The sequence below is a fragment of the Homalodisca vitripennis genome, chromosome 4 (assembly GCF_021130785.1).
Source record: "Homalodisca vitripennis isolate AUS2020 chromosome 4, UT_GWSS_2.1, whole genome shotgun sequence".
Taxonomy (NCBI): Eukaryota; Metazoa; Arthropoda; class Insecta; order Hemiptera; family Cicadellidae; genus Homalodisca; species Homalodisca vitripennis.
Genome location: NC_060210.1, coordinates 78,676,683 through 78,704,383, shown reverse-complemented (window position 1 = coordinate 78,704,383; position 27,701 = coordinate 78,676,683). Strand labels below are relative to the sequence as shown.

General features: G+C 34.5%; 1 protein-coding gene across 1 annotated transcript; it reads left to right on the top strand.

Annotated features, from left to right (window-relative positions):
- The first annotated feature begins 4,628 nt into the window (after positions 1-4,628).
- On the top strand, positions 4,629-26,048 carry LOC124359586. The gene is made up of 4 exons (XM_046812468.1): positions 4,629-4,831; positions 9,376-9,489; positions 10,693-10,887; positions 23,425-26,048. Exon 4 carries the CDS (start codon positions 23,679-23,681, stop codon positions 25,902-25,904), a length of 2,226 nt encoding a protein of 741 aa, XP_046668424.1. The 5' UTR covers positions 4,629-4,831; positions 9,376-9,489; positions 10,693-10,887; positions 23,425-23,678; the 3' UTR covers positions 25,905-26,048.
- Positions 26,049-27,701: the final 1,653 nt, after the last annotated feature.

The following is a 27,701-nucleotide window of genomic DNA, read 5'->3' as shown; positions in this document are numbered from 1 at the left end:
CCAGACAGTTTTTTCGACATGACTAATATTCACAAACACGAAAATAATATTGCTAGTAACACTCAAAGAAACAGCTCCGCAACCACTTTACGTGAACCGAACCACTGATGATGTATATAATGAAGTAGAAGTATGAACTATTGTCAACAATAGTAGTGCACAACTGCACAACATACGCAGTTAGTCTGTTAGTCAAGGTCAGGCCAGCGAGCATCGATGTGTTGTTGTTTGTGGCAATGTGGCATGTGTGGTGCGGTGAGAGGGATGGGGAGCTGCGGGTGGGAGCCGGGAGGGGAAGGAAGTGTCTGACGCCGCGCCGTCCTAGTGAGTCATTCCACAGATAACACAGTGTGCCCATACTCGTTCTGTACAAGTTCATGCAGACCGTAAACATGATTCGTAAATAGTCAGATAGCATTCATCATTTCACTTTTGCATTTTCTTAGACTTAAATCAAATAAAAATAATAAATATAATGATTTTCTTTTGCAACACACCTCGCATTAAAAAATATTTTCAACAATTTTTTATTAGAAAAATCTGTGGCCGTGTTGGCGCCCCCCCAACAACTTGCGCCCGGGGCACATGCCCCGCGTGCCCCCCCCTAGTTACGGTCGCTGGCGATACAATTGATGAAGCTCTCTGAAGTGGGTCTGATTTTGGTCCTGTTCAACATCTTGGCCAGCATTCAATCCTTCCATATTTAAACTAATGCTTATAAAACTTTCACCTTGGTAATATGCTACTTGCAGCTACGTATTATTTTCATCGTTGAGTTGGAAAGTGTTTATCTATCTATCACTGTTTTGACGATTTCCATTTCTGTCGACTTATTGCATATACAGATTTCAAAAGTATTCATGACACTGTCTGGGTTGCTGTATTAAACTTCACCCCTCTTAAACACACTCGTTCTACTCGTTTCCCGATCTGATTTTTTGTGAACTTAAGGAATGAATAATATGGTGAAAGTCTTTGCATAAAATCTACAAATCATCTGTAAATTATTACTACTTGGGATTCAGGAAAGCCAGAGCACAGTGTAAGGTTCTATCTTCAGCTTGTTATCAAAAGTATGTAGAGAATGTGAACAGTGCTATACTCCTAATAGTTCTGGGTAAAAAAAAAACAGAAGTTTGATCAACCTAAACATTCTGAACATGTCCTAGATAGACAAGGCAAGTTTTCCTCTATTGAAATTTGTAACCTATTTGCTGTGTTTTCCTCATATAATCACCTACCAGCCAATGACATTCCTGAATTTGAATTTAACACCCAGATCGAAATCTCAAATATACAATTAAGGTCAAAGGAAGTTTATCTGAAGTTAGTTTCTATTAACTGTACTAAAAAAACTAGGCCTAATTGTGTTCCTCCTGCCGTACTACGACACTGCAACTCAATACTTGCACCTCTGCTGATAGTGGTTTTCAATGGGTTCCTTGAGAGTGGCGTCTTCTGGAAAAAACTATAAGCGTGTTACGTTGTTCCCACCTATAAATATTCAAGTCAATGGATTTACGTAATTACCATTCCATCGTTCTATCATCGTAAAGCCTTGTTTTTGAGAAGCCAAGATTCATTTTAAAAACACTTATATCTGAATAGCATGAGTTCATATGAGGAAGATTCACTGTTACAAACCTTGTATTGTGTCAAAATTGTATCATGAGTGGTTTGTAGGAAGACGACTGGTTGGTAATATTTATATTGGTTTTAGGAAAGCCTTCGATAAAATAAACGACGAACATCTACTTCCCATACTTGAGTTTCAGTAATAAGTAAGAGCTACTCTTGTTGATGGACAGAAACTGTTCATTTTTTGATTGATATGATGTTATTGGTAGCCTTCTAGCCTGGTTCACTCCTATATAACTGAAAGACAGTTTTTATTAAAATTCAAAGTTGCTACATCAACAACCTGGGACCTTTCTTATTAAGCACTGTATTAATGCCATTGCAACGGCTAATAAAGTAAATGTATTAATTTCCTAACATTCATATTAACTAAATATTTGACAGGGCTAACAAGTTATACTAGGCTTCATTTTTAGAGACTCTAGAAATGGATTCTGAAGCTTTGTTGAAGCTTTACATCTTACTAGTGAGACCTTTGCTGGGATATTGCTGTGTGATGAAGAGACCCTTCCAGTTTGGACACATTGGCCGTATAGACAAGATCAAAAGACGCTTCATTCGAACTATGTGCTCCAAACTTGGCTACGCCTATATTGGCATACCTATATTGATATGTAAGTGAGACCTGTCCAAGGCAAATGTAAAGTGCCCTCAACACACGAAGGTCTGAAAAATCTTTAGAAACTCTAAAAAGGAGACTAATTATTACACGTGTTTATTACGTTTCTTCAAACTTTGTTTTAGCGATAATTTGCAAATATCTCTAAAACTACAAGGTTCATAGAACAAATGGTAAGAAGCAAATATAAATATTATCCAATGACAAAGAGGGTGAAGGATTTTTTAAATTTATAGGCAGTAAATAACTTGAGTAATAGTTCTTAAAAGTTGAAGACGATTTTCAAAATAGCTGACATTTAAATATTTAATTAAATTAGTGGAAAATGAAAGGTTTTTCAAAAAAGCCTCATGATATATTTTGAAGTACTTAAATAAATCTATAAACTGAGTAGTGGTATATGTCATTAGCATGAATATTAACGGAGTTGAAATTAAGCGTAATTAATTGAGAGTTTACTTTATCCAAATATCAACAATACGTTTTTATGGATTTATAAAATTAAATTTGACAAAAATATTTTGATGTTTTTCTGAAAAGAATTTTTTTAAATCTAATTTTTCAATAATATTTTAATAACTTTTACAGTTATTGAAAAAGTTATAGAATGCAATATTGTAGGCTTTATTTACTAAAGCTTTATTTTATTTTTGTAGCAACAAAATGTACTGAGTTATGGTCGTCAAAAGATCAAAGCTTATTACGACGACTACCTTTTCTATGCTTTTCAAACTTACAAATCTAACAAAGAGCTTAAACAAACTGCTTTTAAATTCTATCAATTATAGCGCTTTAAATTTCCTACAACATGATGTTTTGGCGAATTGATAACAAAAGTTAAAAATGTAAAAAACCCACTTGGATTTTTTTGTAAAATGTTTGTAACAGGTACCATCAACGTTGAGTACGCGCGCTTATATATTATAGCTCGTATGTGTAATATATTTTGTGAATGCACAAAAAGTTCATTTTAAGCTACTAAAACTTTTCCCCCTACCTTTTCGGCATAAAAGGCTGGGTTTTAAGGATTGTAAGGGTAGGAAAGTAACTTAATTTCATACATTGTATTTAAAAGTTTTTAAAGCCACTTTATTTAACAAATTTGAACATGAATTACATATTTAATATTCATACATCTGGACTTTTCGAATTTTTTTTTCATACAAGAGGGGTTTGCACCCCTACAATTTGCAAAACGCACACGTCGAGACATATCACTTTTGAAGTTGAGGCAATTTTCAAGTAAATTCATGCAATGAAAAATGAGAGCTTTTACCTCCTTTTCGCCTTCAGTGACTGCACTAGCAACAAATCTTAGAAACGCCTCTGAATTTTCTCAAGGTGATCAATGTGGCCAGACTGGAAGAGACTCTAAACTCTCCATTATCCATTATTGCTCCCCATGATACTTCTAATAAGAGAAACGTGGAGGATCTTCAAAGCTTCAACATCTATAACATGCATGACGACATGGAAAATTAACCTCAGTGCTCTTGACGCTCTATTACAAACGTGGTTTATTTGAAGGTCTGGTATTAAGTCTGACGCCATCAATACTTCACGGTCCCTAACACAGATCTCCTTAGATAAAGTGGCGCTACCAAGAGTACAATAAAAGAATAATTTGGGTTTTATTTTGACAGAAATTAATACTGACACACTTTTATTCATTAACGGTCATACAATTTGTTTCATACCATTCCCTAATTTTTCGCATGTTGAGTGAAGCTGATGGCATCCCTCCAAGGTAAAGGGGATAAAGGAAAAGGTAGATTCTACACCTATCTATTGAGACAATTTTCAACCTAATAAAAATTAGGTGGTTTTTTTAAGATTATTTTATTTCTTAAGATTTAATAAAAGAAATTTGTGTAATAAGACGAGATGGAACCTGTAAAAGAGTAGTTGACAAATTGAGAGATTAATCTGTTTCTAATATTTATAGATCAATCCGGTTACTTGTTACAGACTTTGCCAATAAGGAAAACGACTAAACAGAGACAATAAGAAATTACGAAGATATTGAACAAGACTAGGTCATAGTTTTTATAATTTTAGTAAGAGTCTAGATAAGTTTTATAATAATAAGCTTGATTATATACAAATATCAAATAAAAAATGTATAGCCTTTTCCAAAATCAACATTATTAATCATTTCATTAATCCTAATTAGACATAATTTGTATAATTTTGTTCCTCGTGAATGCAGATCAGAATTAAATATGGTTTGTATATAGTTTAAGCAATAGTTATCAAACTAGGCCAGCGAGAATACATGATTTGGTTTCGGGTCCTCGCATTGTTTTACGAACCGGTTCAACTTAGTTTCTTAGCCACCGGTACTGCCCGTGACGTCACTACGGAGTCAGATGGCCCGGTGTTTACGGGGTCCTATTCAATAATTTTGTTCTTGTTCTTACTTTGTTTTGTTTTGTTTTGTCAATCTCGACTCTTGTTAATGTTGTCGACTGTTATCAGACATTCGGATACATAATTTCATTAATTAGTTCCAATTTTCGTTTACATTAATATCATACGTTCAATGACGTATTTATAAATCTTAAGGTTTTGATGGTAAGTTTATGATGTTCACGTACATTTCTATAATATATTTTCATTGTCGATAGCATACAACAAACACTGAGCTATTTCCATTTAATATGCCATTCTCGAAAGTTCTTAACAACCATTAGCCTTGCCCATAGGCTAATAGTCATTGCTCAAATATTATATCTTATAAAGCAGGCTAGAATATAATATAAGGACATAAGCATTATCACCTAACCTTACATCTATGCCTAATATAAACTACTCTTTCCAACTAAAAAAACTAGTGGTAAACTTGTTTATAAGGAAATTAAAGGTCACGAATTCGACGTTATCAACGTATTCTACTCATCCTCCTGAACAAAAAATATATATGGTTTTAGGGGGTGCAAATGACAAATAACATGATTTTAGAGGGTATATACATAAATAGTTAAGTTGTTCTGTTTGTGTGCTGTGTCTCGATATCTGTAAATATTATCTACCGGTGGGACTGATAGCGTATCTGTTATCTGAGCGCTCTGGGGCAGAAGTCAGAGGTAACGTGTAAGTTACTGTAGGTTGGATCGAGTGAGTGCTTCACAATCATGGATCAACCATCCACTAGTTCGACCAATCGTAGTGAACTGGTGTGTCGTAAATATTATCTACGGCTGGGACAGATAGCGTATCTGTTATCTGAACGCTCCGGGGCAGAAGACAGTGCTTCACTAGATATCGTGTACTGTAGTTTGGATCGAGTGAGTGCGTGACGATCATGGATCAACCATCCACTAGTTCGACCAATCATAGTGAATTGGTGTGTCGGAGTGTTTTGTCTGGCATGTTAAGAGTTTACGTTTCAAACGAAACGAGATTATTTAGTTTCTGTAAATTCTGTGGAATACACTAATGGTAAGTGTTCTCTATTAAGTGTCCATTTATATACGTATTCATATTAGGGGTATTCATGATTTATTAAGTTTTTTACATGGTACATAATAGCCTTTCCATTACAATTAAATTTATATTTCTGATCAGCCCCTCTAGAATTTGATATTTTACTTATAGGTACTATCTCGAAGGATTTTTTTCTTTCGTTTTTCTTTCGGCCGTGCTGATGGCCGGAGGCACTCGTCTCAACTCGATAACAACTAATGGTACTTTGGGATTATACCGACCACACCCAGACATGAATCGTTATTTCACATTTCGTTTCTACTGATTACTAGATTAGCGTAGAACAATATTTCGTCAATATAAAACAGGAATTGTGTTATCGCAAACACCTCCCCATCCTCAGACAGAGGTCAAAGTCGAGCGTCTAGTAGATAACGTGATTGCAGAGTCTCGCCGCCCGTTCAGCTGGTGCATCGCTTTGTTGTACTTCCGTGTTTTACCTCTACATTTCTCCAAACACAAAAATTCAACAAAAACAAACATTTACCAAACTAAACTTTTTATTAAAAAAACACTCAAAACTTGTTTTTATTCTTGATCACATTCCGCCACCCAAAATGCGAGTGCCTCCGGCCATCAGCGCGGGCTTCGACAGCACCTTCGGTGCTGCCCCGCGCTGATGTCGACGAAAGAAAAACATCCCTCGAGATAGTACCTATCAGTAAAATATCAAATTCTAGAGGGGCTAATCAGAAATATAAATTGAATTGTAATGGAAAGGCAATGATGTACCGTGCAAATCACGTGATGCCGCGCGGCCTGCCGTAATCAGGATTCTCGAGAAAGATAAGATAACAGCGACAACAATACCGATCACAATACCTGGAAATGCTTGTAAGTTTGTAATTTTGTAATTGAAGAGTTGTTTTTTCGTTCTATCATGTTTGTTTCTATAAATTTCTATTTTTGTGTTCTTCATACTGGTGTGGTCGGTATAATCCCAAAGTACCCAACTAATTAATTTGTAGCATGAAATTTAAGAAAAACATTGTTCATTTGGGTCTGCTCATTTCAGTCTTATTTTTCATTTACGTTTGCAAAGCGCACGAGGTTGAATCATGGTCTCAAAAGGTCACGTGATGCCCAAATGTGGATGTAGAACATGGAAATATTGCTCCGCGCTTGAACAGTTGTTCTATTTTTTATGTTCTAGAACTTCGTTATTTCTCATTTCCACCCCGTCAAACCTTATATTGTTTTGTTCTGTAGGATGATTCCAATAAGTTAATAACGCGAAACTCGTATATTGCCGCTCCGGCCGTTAATGTGACAATTACCGTTCATAAAATTTGCTTGGCCTGGTCTTGACTCAGTTCAGTTATACTAATGTTATCATGGCTTCAGTGCTTACCTACACTTGTCTGCAGAAATTTTATTTTTGTACACTGTCCTGCTAAAGGCTAAAGAAATCCATTTGTATAATTCCTATGGAAACATTTAAGAAAAATGTGTGCAACGTTATAAGCTTTAATTTAATTTGGTTTTATAAGCTGGAGTATAATTAGCGGCCTCTGCCACAATCGGATCATGATTATAAAGTGATATCCAATCATCGATATTCATGACCATCCAACTACTAAAAATACTGAAAGCAAAATGTTAGGCCGGGTATACTTTAATAAGCGGCCTACAGTCGTCGAATTCGATTGTTTTGATTGAACGTTTCGATATATTTTAAACTTCGATATTATATCACTGTAATTCAATATCATTGTTAATTTTAAGCAACAAGAATTATAATTCATTAATAAAAAAAATACGACTTTTAAATTTAACAGTAACATAAAACATATTAGAAGTTTTCCCGGATAGCAGTGAGCAACCGCTTTTATAAAATGAATGAAAGGATTGTTGACTTGATATACATAATATTGTTTTTCATAACATTGCTATGTACATTATGTTTCTTGAGAAAAATAAATATTGATTTGATTCTCCCCAGACAGACGTACTTCCCTGCGGTACAAAAATTAACAGAAATGGTCCGCTAGATAGTCTGCCGATATTCCACTTTCTAAACTTCTTTTTACTGCTCGCCAAGAACTTTCAATAGTTTGGGTATCTTTACAGGTCATTGGATCAATGAAGTTTTCAGAATGGTTTACAGTAAAATGTACAAATCCATCATCAGTTAAATGAAAGTAAGACTTCCACAAGTCTGTGACTATTATGGTTTCTGGTTTCCCATGTTTTAATATCAAAGGTATCTGAGTTTCGGCGTCTCTCTTGTTTTCAGGACAGATCTCGAGTCTGTATCGATGCCCTCTTCTATTCCTCTGTACAGTTTCTATTAATCGTAACACCCAAATTCCTTCAACTAATCTCCCACGGTTGTACTTTATTATGCCTATTTTGCATTCATTAACTTCAACTACAACCTCAAGGCCACCCAACTTTTCCTCCCTGTCAAACTTATCATCTAGCCAAATAAAACATACTTCTCTACAGAAAGAAAGCCAGTTACAAATAGTTTTGCTTTACACATTATACTTTTTGTCACTGCATTCTAACATCAAAAAGTCATAGTTTGTCTGGTTCATAGAGAAATAGTATATGAGAGTAACTATATTTCTCATGCCAAACTTAGAACCTTCAAAGAAAGTGTTGGCAAAAGCGTTTTCGTGACTGTATGAGCATTTTAACCTCTTTTTTGGCATCTGAACACCACCATGTTTCCATCTCTGACACGAGTCTTCATTTCACTATTGCAGATATCACAAGATGGGTTTCCAGGACAGATATTTCAAAGAACAATTTAGTTTTCTTCTTTTAAATCTTACAAATTAATGTAGGTTAAATTAAAATATAATTACAAACTAAACAATAACATTTACTTACCTCTAACAATAGTTAAGAAATCTAAGTCTAAGAAATAGTTGAAAATATTCAAGGATAAACGTGACGCTTTCTGAAACAAAGAACATACATATGTCATTGTTCTTGCTACCATTGGTCTATAACCGAACACATGATTTAACTTTGAATGAATTTCCAAACACGATCGTACTTTAAATAAATTTTGAATGATAATGCTACTTCAGATTTCACGTTAGCAAGTGAATACTTCAGATTTATACAAATTGAAAACAACCAAGATAGTGAATTAGAATATGTTTGGAAGGAGCAAGCCTATAATTTGTTGATGAAATATAACTCTCCAGAGTGACTTTGAATGGACTTTTTACAATGGCAGCAAATTTTTTTTAGTTTCTATTGAACCTTATTTTATAATTTATGTAATAGACAATCCTTTTTTTTGTTACAAGTTTTAGATAGAGATCTTCAACTCCAAGCAAGTATGCCAATATTGGTCTAAAAAATTGAAGTATTATTTTAATAAAAACTTACATATCACAAGAAAACCTATGTTTTTAAAAAGTTTTTTTGCCAAATATAGCTTACACAAAAAAACCAACAGAAGCCGAGTTATTATTTCACTATACTAAACAAGATACACAAAATGTGCTTTTTTTTCTTAGGAGAAGAAACTTGAAATCTCCTGTAGTAGACTAGACCCGTCGAATTAACCTCGTACCCCAGAATCTCGACATTTGCGGTTAAAACATATTTTATGAAGTTATCTTATACACCTTGAGGTTTGGAGATTGTACTAATTATTTTTATTGTTCCAGAAATGATCAACTTAAAGTTATCCACCAATCGCCAATTTTATTAAGATGAAATGTGCTGTTTTAAATTGCCATAAATGGTGGTTATAATAATCCAGATGACGTCACTTTCCACAGGTTAGTAAACTGCAGCTAACTACTTGACTATGGTATATTTTAATATTTGCCAAACAAGTAATTTTTGAATAGTTGAACTATTTTGTTGTTCTTGAGGGAAATGTGTTTATGTGCATTTAATATTAGTCATAATTGTAGTCCTAGTTTCTTTACTACAGTGTAAAAGAATTATCAGGAACTTTATACATATTATTTATTAAGGAACATTATTTATTATTTATCCTTTCAGTCAAAGAAATGTAATATTAAAAAAGAGACTTTAGTTTCTTAAAAGTTCTCAAGAGAGTACATACATACTTAAGAGATGACTTTTAAATGTTATATAGAATTTATCAATGTTATTTCTGAAGTTTTCAGAATAAATCATTCTTTATAATTCTTTCTGTCCAGGTGTGAGACACGTTGGACCCGTTTTTGAACATATTTTTGTCGTGTTGAATCTTTCAATGCATAACATTTTCTATATCCATTCCTGTCAACTCAGTCATTGCACTCATAGTTAAACGGCAATCTTGTCGAACAAGGTTACTGATTTTTTACAGTATTAGCATCACTGTTTGCTGATGATAGTCTGCCGGTATGTGTGTCATCACTTGTTTCTTCGTGGCCATCTTTAAATCACTAAAACAGTTATGTGTTTTCTATGATAAACAATCATTACTGTACAATTGTTGTAACACTTGAAATGTTACAACACTTGTAGATTTTCCAAGTTTAAAAAGAATTTTCATGTTCAATCACTATTCTGTCTTGACACTCAACATTTTCCCTGTACAGAGACAAAACAATAACCGATTATAATTGGCGCTATGAGCAGAATGAGTGCAAAAGCCAGACGAAACTTGAGCAGCAGATGGAAGGGAAGTCACACATATCATGTTCTGCCTTATTGCATTCGTTCTGTGGCTACAAGATTGATCCAATTTCTTTCTAGCTACACCTCGTAGATTATTTAAACATCATATGCAAAACAGGATATTATATAGTAAAAATTTGTGGAGTGAAATAATTATAAATTAATTAATTGTTTAAATTCATAATGTACCAGCATAAAATATAATGCACAGATGTATGGTATTGTATTGTTGAACATTTAAAATTACTATAATAAATTCTTTAATATAACTTTTAAAATGTAAGACCAGTTAATGATATTTAAAAATGTTGTTTGTTTTATGAAACTTAAAACATTATTTTTTACAGATTCCCTTATGGTGAAATCACTTTCTGTAAATGGGTAGTAGCCACAGGAATAACAAGCTTTGCACCAACAGCAGTATCAAAGATTTGTTGTGCACACTTTGATTGTGATGCAGTAATAGGTCTTTAGAACAAGTTGAAACCTAATGCTGTGCCAAGATTTTTTTTCCAAGTACTAGAAGTTCCTACGAAGTGAAGGTAAGAATATGTTAACTCTTAATGGAGAGAATTTTGCAAGTTAATCAGTTTAACAATTTAAGCCACACCAGTGGATCTGATAATTAAACCCAATATTTTAATTAACGTATGAAAATACTCACTGAATCCAAATCTAGTTTCAGAATCAACTCATTAGATTTTTGTTCTGTATATCTGATATTACTTTCGTAATACAGCACAAGGACTTTTTTTGGTCAACCTGAGACCATTTTAACTTCAGATCTTTCCATCCTCCAAAAATGTTTTGTGAAATGAAAGATATATCCTATTCTTCAAAGAGTGAATGAAGTATTCTGATTTCATCTTAATAAGTTGGTAAAATGTACACTAAATGTCTGTTTTGGACAACAGACAAACGCATTCCTCAAAAACAGTAATGGAGCCAATAATTTGTATGGAAAAGTTAAATGATATAATATATGTGCATATGTCATATTTATTTATTATAAAAACAATCTTGAATCATCCAGTCTTCTTCTGTGACATCCAGAAATTCTTCAATGGTGTATGTTAGTCGAATTACTAGAAATTCATGAAGTCTTCTTTTAAGAATGTTTCCCTAGCAGTGTGAAACTGCCCATAGATTCCATCCATATAAAGAACTAATCCTCTGACATGAATCCTAACCTGGTTCATGAACTACTCCTGACCTAGATCCTGAACTATCCCTAACCTAGTTCCTGAACCAGTTCAATTAATGAAAATAAATTTTATTATTTAAAAACAAAAAGAACAAATACAAAAAGTATCTATAGAATCTACTTAACAGGCATTCTAAAACCAAAAATACCGGTTTTCATGTACTTAATTTCGCAGGCCAAATGCAGAAAAAAACGTAACTATTAATGACTGTACCTCAAAAACGTAGGTGATGATTTTGATAAAACTGCCTATATACATCGAATACTTGGTCTACTGTATTATATTACTACCCTCATTCTTAGGCCACACATATTTTCAGAGATATATCGATTTTACATGTAAAATACTGGAAAAACATATGCATGGCTGTACCTCAAAAACTTACAAGCCAATATTGATAAAACTTTCTATACACATTCATTACATGGTCTACTATACTGCAATACATGCCTCATTCTTAGGCCAAGCCTATTTTCGGAGATATGTCGATTTAACATGTCAAATACTGGAGAAACATATGCATGGCCGATAAAACGTACAAGCCGATTTTGATAAAACTTTCTATACACATTCATTACATGGTCTATTATACTACAATACAGCCCTCATTCTTAGGCCGCGCCTATTTTCGGAGCCACACCGATTTTACAGGTTACATACTAAAAAATCAAATCTATGGATGGCCGAACCTCAAAAAAGTACGAGCCGATTTTGATAAAACTTTCTATACACATTCATTACATGGTCTATTATACTACAATACAGCCCTCATTCTTAGGCCGCGCCTATTTTCGGAGCCACACCGATTTTACAGGTTACATACTAAAAAATCAAATCTATGGATGGCCGAACCTCAAAAAAGTACGAGCCGATTTTGATAAAACTTTCTATACACATTCATTACATGGTCTACTATACTACAGCGCAGTCCTCATTCTTAGGCCGCACCTATTTTTGGAGATATATATCGATTTTACATGCCAAATACTGGAAAAACATATGGATGGGAGTACCTTAAACATGTACAAGATGGTCAGTAGCTGTGTTTATCATTCTTACCAATATTCTTGATAATATACTTGCAACTTTTGATATGTAGGCAATTTTTTGTTCATTCGGCATTACCCAGGAGGCACGTGTGTAGTGGTAAAGAAATGTAATTATTGCCTGAGAACATGGATATTGTTGAGGAAATATGGCAAAGACGAGAAAGAAGGCCAAAACCATTCTTTAACTCACGATATATTCAGCAAATGGACCAGAAAGAGGTTGTCATGTCTCAGTCACAAATAGACATAATTAAGAACAAAGTTCTGCTAAATGGTTTAATTGATGATCTTAATTTCTACGTCTTTGAGTAATGATAATGAAGTCAACTACGTTGTTTGTATCTTGAAAGGTCCAATAAGTAAACATTATGTATACTTAGAAGATATGCTAATATTGAATTCAAACAAATGGATTACTTCAGATCTAACTGTAGGTGTTAGTTTTATGCTTCAGATTGCTTACCCACATACAAACAGCACAGTGTTTCATGACAATGTTAGTACTAACGTTCTTAAGAAAGGCAAAAATTGTGATATAGACCACTTTGCTTTACAAAACTCTGTAATTACAGAGAATACAACTAAATTGTTTTTCCGGTTAACATTAGTGGTGTTCACTAGGTTCTTGTTTATGCTAATATAAAAGGGAAAACATTTTCATACATAGATCCTATGGATGATCCTGAAAATTTAACATTAGGCTTAAAGACTGCAGAAAAAAAGATATTTGATAGATTCATTACATTTTTTGCACATTTAACAGAACAAAACATGGATAATGTAAACAAAGTATCGATATTTGTCCAATATACCCATCCAGTACAACACGATGGATACAGCTGTGGTGCGTTTGTTGTGTATTTTATAGAGCAGTTAATGACCAATGATAGCATTTCTGTTCAATCTTTTTCTCCAAACTGCTATAGAGCTTAACTTTATAGGAAATTGTTGCTCCACTCGGAAATCATGATAAATATATGCTTGCAATGTAAAATGGAATTTACTTCCATAATACCACATGATAAAGAAAGTGAATGTGTTGAATGCTCTGTATGTTCAAGATAGTATTACATATTACGACCAGGATGTTTGTGTGATGATATTTTTTTTCTTTTTCTATTCTGGGTCTCTCTTGTCACTTTTATGTTTCCATTTACCACGTGCACATTCTTCTTTGGGTATGTTCATAATAAGTTCTTTATAAATTGACATAACATGTTCCCCAACCTTGCAAATAAAACTATTTGATCTTAGCCATTTTTTCCCTGCAAGAATAATGTGCTTTAGTTGAAAAAACCAATTCTCTACAGGACCGTTACTCATGCTTTTTGAACAAACATTCTCTGTAGGTATTTGAAGTAACAAACCTGACCATAAGGGCAAGTATGGTGAATATTAATATTAAAATTTAAAATATTATTATTAATAATTAAATTTGCCATTTTAGGACTGTAGTATATGTTTTCTGTCCTAGATGCACTATGATGAGTAGTAGAATCTTCACTAGTCTCATTTTTATTGGCATCTGCGCTGTTTAAGTTTTCGAAAACTTTAGAATTAGGCTCATCTTCTTTTGGTGGCTCTTTGATGTTCAGCAATGTATGAACTTCAGTTTCAATTGCTTTCATGTCTTTGTAAAATGGACTCTGTTGGTATATTGCATCAGAAGTAGACTCATGTATGTCAGCTTCATCAGTTTCTTTTAAGTCATTGTCTCCGACAGATGGTAAGGGATCGCTTACTTTAGACAAACCAACTAGCGATTTTCTAACATTGAGTGTCATATTTTTGTTTAGTAACACAATAAGTACATGTTTTATTATCGATTTTATAATTTGGTAACTAGAACAATTTATAATTGAGCACATAACGTGCATTACTAATTCCTTAATATGTGTTTTCTCAGAAGGAATGACCGTGAATAAAGCAAGATGAATGTCCTTATTAACAACTATTTTAACAAAATGTGACACACGTATGTGCAATGTTACGGTTTTAACAGTTTTACTGTTGACTATCTCATGACAAACCAATTAATATGGTACCATACTCATGCAATTCCACTGTATTAAAACTGAATTTATTATAGCCCAACTAAAATCTGTTACTACAAAACTACGTGTTGGCCTCTGATTATTGTTAATAAGGAACGGTTTGTAGTGCAGTAGCCAAAAACCAATACTTGCTGCTGTGTGTGAACTACTTATAAATTCACTAGCAGGGAGAACATTGCCTAAAATGCTGAAAACCAATGCATAGTAGAATACTCTTTTCTTTTCAACTTTGACCGAACATGCTTGTTACGTTTCTACAGAGCGTACATTCGTTCGTGTCTGGACTATGGTGCCCAGGTCTACTCTTCAGCTCGACCATGCGCTCTGAGAATGAAGATTTTATTCAAAACAATGCAATAAGGTTGCCACTGGAGCTTTTCGCTCTAGGCCCTATACCCAGTCTGCTTGTAGAAGCTGGAGAACCACCTGTATCGTATAGAAGAAGCCAAATAATTATAAACTACTTTCATGGTCTGAAGTCAAGACCAATCAATCCCGTGTAAGACCCCGTATTTAATAACTGTAAACAACAATACTACAACTTTTGTCCAAACTCTCCTAGGCCATTTGGAATGAGAGCTCTCTCCTGCCTAGCTGATCTCGGCTTAACCGATTTTCCTTGTGCTATATCACATGAATGTGATATCCCACCTTGGAGGGTTACTAACTTCTCTTCCGATGTGTCTCTGAGTTTTTATCCCAAAAGCAAAACACCCGAGATAGTTTATAAACAAGGTCTTATGAAAATATTCAACGCATTAAAGCTGTGCGACGTAGTATATACTGGTGGATCAAAAACAGATCAGGGAACTGGTTGTGCTTTTGTAACTGAGACTCGTGAATATAAGTTTGGACTGCCTGTTTATTCTTCAATCTATACTGCGGAGCTGACCATTCTCAAAGCAGTCAGCATTGTATGTCCAAGAACTAGAAGATTAGTTATATGTTCCGACACTCTCAGTTCTGTAATGGCCTTGAAAGACATATATTCCCGGAATATTCTTATTCGTGAAGCCCTAAGTGCTATCTACGATGTTGGCACGTGAGACATACATGTCTTTCTGATCTGGGCTCCCGGACATGTTAGAATACATGGAAATGAGATCGCTGCTAAAGAAGCAACAAACCTTGACCCATTAAATCAGGGCGTTACCAGCGAAGACATTAAATCTTAGGTTAAAACTAAAATAAAACTCCAGTGGAATGAATCTTGGCAAGCCATAGCAAATAATAAATTAAGTACAATTAAAAATAGTATCTCGCCTTGGTCTAGTTCGTTTCGCAACAGTCGTCGTGAGGAAGTAATGCTGTGCAGTCTTCGGTAGAATAGACGCTCCTGAGGCATGGGTTCCTTATGAATCGCGGTGATCCCCCTTTGTGCCCTTTTTGTAACGTGGTTGTAACAGTAAGACATATCCTGTTGGAATGCAACCACTATTCTCAACAGAGACGTAAATATCTCCTCCCTGCAACTCTCCCAGAGTTGCTAGGAGATATTTGTGACGTGTTGGCCAAGCTCTTCGGATTCCTGAATGATACGTTGCTAATGTCACGAATCTGAGCTGAATTGTATTTTTATATTCTACTAGCTGACCCGGCGAACTTTGTCCCGCCTTAAAGGCAATATCACATGATCACATTTTTTACTTTTTAAATTAGGATAATTGTAAATAAACAAATATAATTATTAAATGATTCTTTATTTGCCATTTATTGTAGCACCTTGTGATAAACTACATTTTTTGTTTTTTTATTAGGCGCGAAAACAAATAACGCGGATGGTCTTCCGACCCGTGGACATGCCACATTTAATTGGCCATGGGAAAAAACATGGATGTTTGAGATTAAGACCACAAACTTTCAACGATTGGCCTTGTGACTTATTTACAGTCATGACGGATCGGAAATTGAAACCGTTTAAACTCAAATGGCATGTCGGGTGGGATCATCGGGATCCTCGGAATGAGAATTTCCTCACCTTTGAGTATTGTGGTGTAAATCAAATTGTTCATCAATTTACTTACCACCAAACTTGTTCCGTTGCACAGTTTTGGTTGGTATAAGTTTCGAAGCATGATTACTACAGAACCAATATTTAGTTGTAAATTGTGCCAGGTACATCCAAGGAGTTTAAACATTCAATTGGATAGTTGGTGGCATCATCTTCATTTGTTACACAGTCAACAGATTTGAAAGAATGCAGTGTACCAATGATCTCATTCTGAATTATGTAGTTTAAGTCATCTACATCTTTATTCTTAGCTGCCAAAATTGCTCGCTCACTCAACCATTCATTATTTTTGAGGTTAGTAATGATGTTTGGGAATACTTTGTTGATGAGTTCGTCTTTCGATGAGACAAAGTTACAGATATTCCGAGGAAATGAAATCAATCCGCTCGATTCGTCGACAGGTACTCGACCATTACCGATAGTCAACAATTACTCAGAGAAATCTTCAGCAGATGTATCGTTTAGCAATGCAACTCTCATGTTTGTTGTCAGCTGAAGTTTCCTAACATAGCGCCATAGATTCGATGATTTGAGGCAAGCGTTTATTCTGTCGGCAGCAGTCGATCTGGGAATTACTGGCAATGTTTGGCGAAAATCGCCAGACAGTAAAATAGTTGCGCCTCCAAAACATTTTGAGTCATTACGTAGATTTTGTAATGTTAGGTTAACTGCTTCCAATGCACGTTTATGCGCTATTGTGCATTCGTCCCAGATGATGATCTTCGATTCTGATAAAACTTTCGCCATAGTGGAGCGCTTTGTAATGTTGCACGTTGGTTCTTCAATATATTGAAGATTTAACGGCAATTTTAATGCAGAATGTGCCGTACAACATCCTTCTAGCAATGTGGCTGCTATTCCAGAAGAAGCAACTGAAACTGCAATGTTGGATCTTGCACGAACAGTGGCTAAAACTACTGACATGAGGAATGTCTTACCAGTTCCACCATTTAAATATAAACCACCGTTTCCATCATCAATTGCCTTCATTAATGTATCATAAACTTCCTTTTGTTGGGGGTTCATCAGGGGCACATTTGTTTGAACTACTAAATCTAATTCCTGGTGATCATATTCACGTTCCCATTCCAATTCTCGATTAAATGCGTCATTCATTTTACGATTTAGCGCTGGCATTCCTAACCTGACTAATAAACTACCACACATGAGATAACTCATGTCTTCGATCAAGAGCAAGGCCCGATTATGTATCTCCTCATTCATTTCAAGATCGTAATTTATTGAACTGACACGAATTTGATGTAAAATATCTTCTGCCATATTATCCTTGTATTTGTGCCACAGGTTAGATGGGTTCGATGGAAAGCATGTCGAAATGATGATAGCAAATAATGTACGTATCTGACTTGGAGATGCAGAGATAACTGCTTTGAATTGTAAAAAATTAAAATTTGATTTGTATTATCTGGATAGTAAAGTATATGCTTAACAGTGATTGCAGAAACAGTTGAAACAAAATTTGCTGTTTCTCTTAAGCTTACTCTATGCTTTAAAACTATAAATGTAAAGAAATTTAAAATGGTAATTAAATTATATAAACATATATTTCTTTTGTTGCATTATATATGTTTACAAAGAACAGCTGATTCAATTTGAACAGGCCCTTTTACTTAATAACATATGTTTGCTGTAATGGATTTCTTACGGGTATTTCCGTAACTTTTAGAGACCAGTGGGGCGGAATCCTGAATCGGGAACGGGATAAAAAGTATCCTATGTGTTTCTCCCAGTTCTTAGCTACCTCCCTACCAATTTTCAGCCAAATCGGATCAGGCGTTCTTGACTTATAAATAGTGTAACTAACACGACTTTCTTTTATATATATAGATTTATTATTATTGTTATTTAGTACTTAGTCTTTTGTTATATCTTTGTATAGATTTTATTTCCTGCTACCAACGTTGTAACGTATTTATAGTCTTTAACTTATACTGTTAAGTTCCTCCTGTTATTGTTATTTATGTTTTATCGTTTAATGGGTTAGACCACTTTACAGTCTCTCCCAAGTTGTTGATTTAACTGTTACTTATTTATTCCTTTTTCAATTACATTATATTTCCATTTAAATTCTTTGTTTAACCTACTAGAAACGTTGGTAATTATTTATTTTGGCAATTATATTGATTTTTAGCAAATAACCTGTAAAATCGAAGTGGCTCCGAAAATAGACGTGGCCATAGAATATAGTAGACCATGTAATGAATGTGTGTAGAAAGTTTTATCAAAATCAGCTCGTACGTTTTTGAGGTATGGCTGTCCATAGATTTGATATTTTAACACATAACGTGTAAAATTGGTATGGCTTCAAAAATAGGCACGACCTAAGAATGAGGCTTATATTTTAGTATAGTAGATCATGTAATAAATGTGTATAGAAAGTTTAATCAAAATCGGCTCGTTTTTGAGGTATGACCGTCCATACATTGGTTTTGTCAGCACATATCCTGTAAAATCGGTGTGGCTCTTAAAAATAGGTGCGGCCTAAGAATGAGGGCTGTATTGTAGTATAGTAGACCAAGTAATAAATGTGTATAGAAAGTTTTATCAAAATCGCCTTGTACATTTTTGAGGTACGGGACCATCTATAGGGTTTCTCAGAACTTGCCTTGTTAAATGAGTATAGTCCTGAAAATGGCCGCTATAAATGGAGATTATTATAATAAAAGTAGTGTTTGTTCATTTAAAATCTTTATTTGTAGTATTTATCTTCACGTTATTAAATAGTTATATATTTAGTATGGTTTGAGTTGATGAACTAGGTTAGGATTCAGTTACGAACTAGGTCCAGGTACTCGTTCTTTTTATGGATGGAATCTATGGCCAGTTTCTCATCGGCGTTTCCCTTGAGATCTTATATTTTTTATGGCAGAGTTCCATAACTCTCTACCAGTTTAGGATACTTAAGTAGTGAAATGCAATGAAGAGGTGGACATAGTTTGTTGTATGTGTGGAAGTCCTGTTCTGTCTGAAGATTAAACTGACGTCCCTGAGTTTGGTTAGAAGCTTTGTTCAGCATCGGGCTTTTCTACTGAAGAGTAACTGTTGAGGTTTCCTGCTGACGATCCATGCTGCATTTAAGTTTATACCTCCCATGGCATTCCACGTAGGCATGGTAAGGTATTTTTTGTCTTGCTCCAGTGTCCCAATCCATTTGATCCTCCTTACCACATAATGTCCCAGTGCTCATTTTATTGCAGATTGTATTTACATGTTCAATCATATTAGATTGCTGTCGAGAGTAATTCCCAGGAAACTAACATGGTTTTCCGTTTATATATCACATACATTTGGTATGTGATCCTTTTTCTTGCTCAAATTAATCTGTATTGTTTTTGATGGATTTACTGCAAAGTCATCACTTCTGCTATATTTGAGAGTCTTATTGAGAGATCTTGTTGGACTTACAAAAATTCCTTCAGTGACATTATTCCTGATCAGAAATGTTGTCATTAGCATGCTTTCAGTATTATGGTTTTTGAATGCAGGAAATCGTTGACGAAAAGAACAAAGATTACAGAACATGGGGAATTCCACATTTGACAGGTAGTGGCCTGGACTGATGTGAACTTGTGTGGTCACAAAGAGTACAGTGCAGCTCAACTATTTGCGATTAGCGTGTTATAGCTTGCAAACTGGATGTTTACTTTTCCACGTATTCTCAAAAATGTTAATGTTCTTAATACGTTATCATGTTCTAGGCAATCAAAAGCCTTACTGTATTTGAGGAGAATTGTAGATATGTATTGTATGTTGTCTGATTAATATTAAATTAAACTAGACTGATGATAGCAGAGTGGGTAGAATTTCCTTTTTGGATTCCATGTTGACTTTCTGGTTTTGATGTTCTAGGTAAGACATCAATCTTTGGAATACTATTTGTTCAATTATTTTTGAGAATATTGAGACCAGAGAAATAGGGGTGACAATTTTGCACATTGTTAGTGGGCCATATTTGTTTCAGATAGACTTTTGGTACCTTCAATGTAGTGGGAGATTTTGCAAGGATGAGACTTATTTTTTAATGTAAAATGTCTTCTACTACGGCAGGCTCAAGATCTTCGGAATATACGCTCAATAATCCTCCCACTTTGTGATTTCTGAGAGTGCCAGACCTTTTAATATCTCTAAAAACTCCAAACCTTTTATATAGCTCAGTAATTTTTCACATTTTGACTTTTGACTTAAGCTCTGAATGTAATGAATCCCATTTCATCAACTGCATTCACATGAAAGTTGTCAGATCCTGTAAAAGAAATGTTACTGCTGGGTTCGCCATATTCCCCAGAATGGTTGGATCTTTCTTTTACGTTGAGTATCAACTCTGTACTCTTTCTCACATTTCGCTGCACTTTTTAGTTCGTCAAAATTATTTTCACCTTCTTTAAAAACCCACAAAGAGAATCATAGTAAGTTATTATCTTCCCAAGTTCTGTTGTTTCATATATGAGCAAACAAGGTTTTTAATTACTTACTTAAATCTTTCAAATATTTTATTCCATAATATATTGCCATGAATGTGGTGCCAGAGAACTTCTTTAAGGCATTTGCTTTAAGGCGCGACACATTTATTTGTTTAGCTGGTCTTTAAAAATTTTTGGTTTCAATCATCCCAGCAATACATCATAAACCTGCCAACTGAGAAAATGCTTTCGAAATCAGAAGGGTTTTCAACTGAGTTTTGAATTGTTTTCCATTTTGTTGTTTGATGTGTTCAGGGAGACTATTGATCAATCTGATACCAACTTGGGATGGTAAGTTTCTGAACGCATTTGTCCTGTGCTGTTGGACATGAAAGTTGTTCCTGCCTCTCTTCTCGTGTTGGTGAACATCCCCTCCCTGAATTAAAGCACAACTCGACACGGAGTAAAGGATCATCTCGAGAATGTATAGACAGGGCAGAGTCAGAAATCCCAGGTCCTTAAACGTGTTTCTACACGACTCGTGTTTAAAGTCAGAATTACTCTTATGGTTTTTTTTTTTGGAGCCTGAAGACTTGCTCCAGCTTGTGCTGTGCACAACTGCCCCAGTGTCTGATTCCATATCCCAAGTGGGGATAAATTAAGCCATAATAGAGCATTTTCAATACCGTATTTGGGCAGTGCTTTGCCAAATTGCGAAGGACAAAGATGCCCGACGCAACCTTGGCACAGACATGATCTACGTGAATGTACCAGGTTAGTCCTCGATCTAGGAACATTCCTAGGAATTTTGTTGATTCCATTTCATTGAGCGGGAGATCATCCACAAACACTGAAGGTCTTGTTTCAGATTCTCGTTTGCATAGCAAAAACTTCATGAAATTTGATTGATTAATTTTTTTCAGGTTGATTTCAGAAAAAAATTTAAAACTGGAATTCAACTCATAAAAAGTAATTATTTCCAAGTTTTGAAGTGTTTTGGCTTTAACACAGAAAGTCTTGTTGTCAGCATACTGAATCACCTTTCCATTCCATTCTGTATCGATGGGTTCAGATTGTTTACGTAAATAAGAAAAAGAACTGGTCCAAGGATAGATCCCTGCAGGCCATTCTATTGGTAGTCTTTGCTTTTGAGGATAAGGCACCCGAAATCTGCACTCACTAAGATGCACACCGGAATCTGCACACACTAAATCTGTCACTAAGATATGATCCAAGCCATTTTTGAAGCAAACCCCTTACACTACACCTTTCTAACTTGTGCAAAAGTGTTTCATGATGCACACAGTCAAATGCTTGGGAGAAGTCGAGAAATACGCTGAGCACGTGTTCAGGCCTCTCGTGTTTGAGATCAATATTGTAACGAAGTTGATGCATAATGTTTAAAAATAGTTTAAATTTACCAACAATTATTTGTTCCAATGAACTTCAAAATTGGAATGCTTTTGGCTAGCCTGATTTTTTAAATAAATTAAAAAAAATGTGTTGTTAGGGCCATTTATTTTTATTTCTAGAAATTTAAAAAAATATTCTCTTGGCCATGCGCCCTGGGAGCTTGCACCCATAGGTCCCGGCCTATTGGGAAATCCGGCCCTGGGTAAATATCTATATTGTTTTGGGATTGAAAATGGTGTACAAACAAAGGAAAAATTACTGTTTTTTGGAATATATCCTAAGGCGTAGCTGCTTCTAAATAGAATAATTAGAGTAGTTAATAAGATGTCCAACTCCATTCGCCCCAGGAGATTTAAATGGCTTAAAGGATCTTATTTCCCATTTAATTCTTTCATGTGTGAATAATCTTTTAGATGGCTGTCTGACTTTGGCTACTTCCCGACTGGATCACTCCTCGACTAGAGAATAAGTATCCTCATTTCGAGTCAAGTGACCCCCCGGAAAGTGCGTTAATGTTAACATTCTTTGTAATAATCTCAAATGATACTTGTTTTTCTTAAGCAATATAGTAAATTTTACTTTGATACATCTATTATTATATTTAAAAAAAATATTACATTTTTTATTTTTACTCTAGATGCATTATGCAATGGAAGTTGATGTTATATACAGTAATCAGAAATTAGGTATAGAAATGAGATAAACAATCTATTCCACTAATTCCTTTGGGTCAATTTAATGGAAGATCATTAGTAAAATCAATTCTCTGCATGGACCTGTCAGGCTCTAAAAATTTGAGATAAGTAGTCTCTTAAACCCTGTCTATTAAAATAAATCATTATACCACTAATAAAAAGTATATTTTACAATACTTGGAAAATTTAATAAGTAATTTTAAAGTACATAATAATTTATTTTTGTTTCAGACGTTGAAGACGGTAGATACTCAAAGAAAAATAACGAATCGTGGTGCTTTTATTCCAAATCAGATTACAGACAATTTAGGAGTAACGCAAGAATTGCAGAATGAACTAACATAAATTAAATCTTTAAACTCTGGACCTCTTTTAGCATTCCAGGCATATCAGACAAATCAGTCTACTTCTACATTGGTAATCAAGAATACTGTTGGATTGAATTACAATTGGAGCAATTAGGAAGTAATTTGTGGCTAGTCTCGATGGAATCTGTAAAATTGCAAGAAAATCAAGAAACAAGAAATATAATTCCAATACCCGATTCTTTAAAAATTAACAACTTATTGCAACACCCAACTACTCAAGTTCAAAGCCCTATTCAACCTCGTGTACCTCCAATAAAATTGGTAGATGTAAAGAAATTACTTCAGAATCCTCCAGAAGAAGAATGGACTTTTAAACAGGAAAGTTTTCCAAAAAAACAAGACGTAGAATCCCAACCCTCAAACAGAAATGTTAGAATGGTACAACATTCTAAAACTCCAGTTTCCAATACTTCCGATTTGAAAGTGAAATACATCAACAGAAATACACCTGAAGATTCTTCAAGAGTCACAGTTTCTCATGTACTTGATTGTTTAAAAGTGATCTTGCCAGGAAAGTTTGATTTTTCTAGATTGATTCCAAATGAAAAAGTGGCAGCTTTAGTAATTCGTTATTTGAAGCTTGATGATAATGATAACTCAAGGAATATAATTAAATATAATCTTAAGATTATAATAGATGCTGCAAAAACTAAAGAGAAAAGGCACAGTACTCAAGGTAATCATCCTTATCTGAGTATAAAAGAATCTGAGTTGCAACTTGGAGTAAGTAAAATTTTTCCTACTAAATTTTCCATGAATGATGTGTCAAATGAACTTTTAAATTGTTTATGCATTGTTCTGAAGGTAGATGTTTTCTATGATACATATCACATTCTCCGTGGTATGATTCGCAAATTTACTTGTGAGGGACAGAAGTTAAGTGAAATTATTGGTGGACCCCATGGCAGTTCTTTTTCTTATAAACAGACCTTTGTTGATGAGGAATACAACCAAGTTATGTCTTCAAGAAATAAAGGTATATTTGTAATGAATAGGAGAAACAGTGAGAAGAGGTCATATAATGTTCTAGTTCCAGTTGTAAAAGAAAAAAGAGAAAACTTAAAACCTCAATATAAAAACAAGATAGCAAAGTATGACGAAAAAGATATTTACTGTGCTGATATAAGAGTAGAAGATGATGATGATATAAGCACTGACCCAACCTATGAGAGTCCCTTAGAGAACAAAACAAATGTAAAAGTCAAACCTAAAGAAAACTTTAAATCAAAACATGAAAAGAAGGTAGAAAAGTATGATGAAAAAGATGATTCGTGGGCAGATATAAGAGTAGAAGATTATGATGATGATAATGATGATGATGATATAAGCAATGACCCAACCTATGAAAATCCTCTAGAGAACAAGCCAAAAGAAAAAGTCAAACCTAAAGAAAACTTAAAACTTAAACTTAAAAACAAAATTGCAAAGTATAAGGAAAAAGACATTTACTGGGCTGACATAGGAGTAGAAGAAGATGATGATGATATCACTGACCCAACCTATGAAGATCCTCTGGAGAGAAAGCCAAAAGAGAAAGTAAAACTTAAAGAACAGCCAGTTGAAAAGAAACAGAAGGAGGCAATAGATTTGCAAGTAATGGTAAAATACATAGAAGAAAATAAATCCACAGCAGATGATGTGTTAAACAATTTCAGACTTTTGTTCTATCTTTGTAGGGCTTTGTCACAAAACTCAAATAAAGGCCCCCGATTACAAAATGTTAAAGCAGCCTTATGTTTCATCAAAGATAATAATATTGATGGTAGCACTGTGAAATTCTATGGAAACTTCATCCAGAATGAACATACAAAAATGCATTGTCCTAAAATACCACCTCATCTGTATGATTGCAAAAAACTTAAAATGAAGCCTGTTGTGTCACTCAATGATTTAGCTACTTACAGCTTAGAAGATATGCTTTTTATGAGAGAAAACAAAACATTCCACAAATCCAATGGGTATTATAGTCAATGTGTTCAAACTGGTTTGGAGCAAAATACTTTAACTGAAAAATTTCCACCTGATTATGTTAAAAACTTAACATGTGAAAGTTACAAATTGTTCAGGAGGATTGTTACAAAAAAAATTGGACATAAAGTAACAGCTGGATTGAAATATGTTAAATTAAAACCAGGATCAATTGTATTTGCTAAGGATTTTAGACAACTGTCTTTAGGATGGGTGAAAGGAACTGTTATCAAATTGGAAGGGTCTCGTAGATATGTTGTACAGTTCAATAATGGAGAGACTTGGCGGTGTACTCCTGAACAACTAAGACCTTTTCCGGACTCTTTATTAAGAACTCGTCGTCCTGTAAAACCAAAAAAAGTCTTTGATATGTAAATATGTGTTTGAAATGTAGTTGTAGGCGTTGTCATCTATTCTCACTGTTTAAAACTTATACATGTGTTTATTAGGAACTTATTATTGCATATTTGTGTGTTCAGTTTTTAAATATTCAATAAATAGTTACATATACAATTTGTATTTTTCTTGTTCTGACTCATTTATTACTCTGTAATAATGAAACCTCTTGTAAAACTAATTATGTTAGTAACATAGAGACATCTGTCCTCTTCAACTCTTTAGACCTCATTTTCACTCACAAGGTGTTATTTCAATATTTGTATGTGTTATTTAATGTAGAACACCAGAGGTTAAGGCAAAATAATACGACAATAAGGAATATATTGATAAAACTTCACAAAGTAAAACCTATTACAAAATATACTAATACATGTATATATACTATATACAGGGTGCAGCAGAAAGAACTCCCCGAGTTTAGAGTGGTAAGGGTAGTGTTATTCGACTGCTGTGTACATGCCATTGTCAATGCCAGCCATGACTTGGTCGGGTGTGCATTGTGCTTTCGTGGTCGAGGAGTGTATTAAAAATGGCGGTTCGCCGATAGCTACTCGAAGTTCTAAGATCCTTCCGCGTCCATTTTGTGCTTGGTCAGAATGACCCCATTTCTGATAAAAAACAAATTTACATGTGGACTTAGAATTTTAGAGAAATAAGTTCTGCCTTAAAAAGAAAATCTCCTGGGAATACCCATACTACAACAGGACTTGAAAATTTCGCTTTGGTAAGAGAATCAATTCAGCAGTCACCATGGGGCTCAGCGCGAAAACACACAACAGCCCTACACTTGTCGGACTGCAGTGTTCGTAGAATTCTTCACCAAGATCTGAAGATGCATCCATATAAGCTTGTGATGACTCAAGAATTGAGTGACAGAGATTTCGAAACCCGAACAAGATAGTGTCAAGACATTCTTACAAAAGTATGCAGAACAGATGTCATCCTTTTTTCGTATGAAGCCCATTTCCATCTGTCAGGTGCAGTTAATAAACAAAATTTTAGATATTGGTCTGAACGCAATCCCCAAGAACTTCACCAACGTCCAATAGCACCCAATATCACCTCGGGTCTTATCCTCCACGCTCACGCTCTTGACACCTTGCGCGATTTCTTCCTATGGGGATACTTCAAATCTAAAGTGTTTCAGAATTGCCCCAGAACCATAGACTAAAGGAAGTGATAACAAACGAGGATGCTGCCATTCCGCCGGAAATGACGCACAGAGTAATGGACACCTTCTAAGAGAGACTTAATGAATGCATCAACAATGAAGGTCAGCATCTTAGTAATGTATTGTTTAAAATGTGTACTCGACGGCTGTAGTTTAATACAAATGGTATTTTGTATACTTCATTTTATTAAAATGTATTTTTTTTATGTTATAAGGTTTTGTTTTCATTAACTTCTAAAATAGGGGAGTTCTTTCTGCTGCACCCTGTACAGGTTGACCTATGTGAATTAGGTAAGGCATAGTATGTCATCTCAAAAAATATTTTTCAGAATCTCTTTATTTGTGATATCGTAGAGAAATACAAAGGCGTCAATACTGTTTTCCAAAAAGTACAGAATAATAAGAAGTTTGTTAACAATTGCTTGTCAGAGGTAAAAAAAAACAAGTAAAAAAGATTGTCAGTAATTTTAGGACATCTAATAGTGAAGACATATATGGGCTATCAAATAGAATAATCAAAGAAATCATTGATTTTATAATTAAGCCGTTGGTTTTCTTGTTCAATAGAGCCTTAACTCAAGGTGTGTTCCCAGATGTGTTAT

Bases quoted from the DNA above. Each gene is read 5' to 3' on its own strand.
- LOC124359586 (XM_046812468.1), top strand. From the start codon at position 23,679: ATGGAATCTGTAAAATTGCAAGAAAATCAAGAAACAAGAAATATAATT.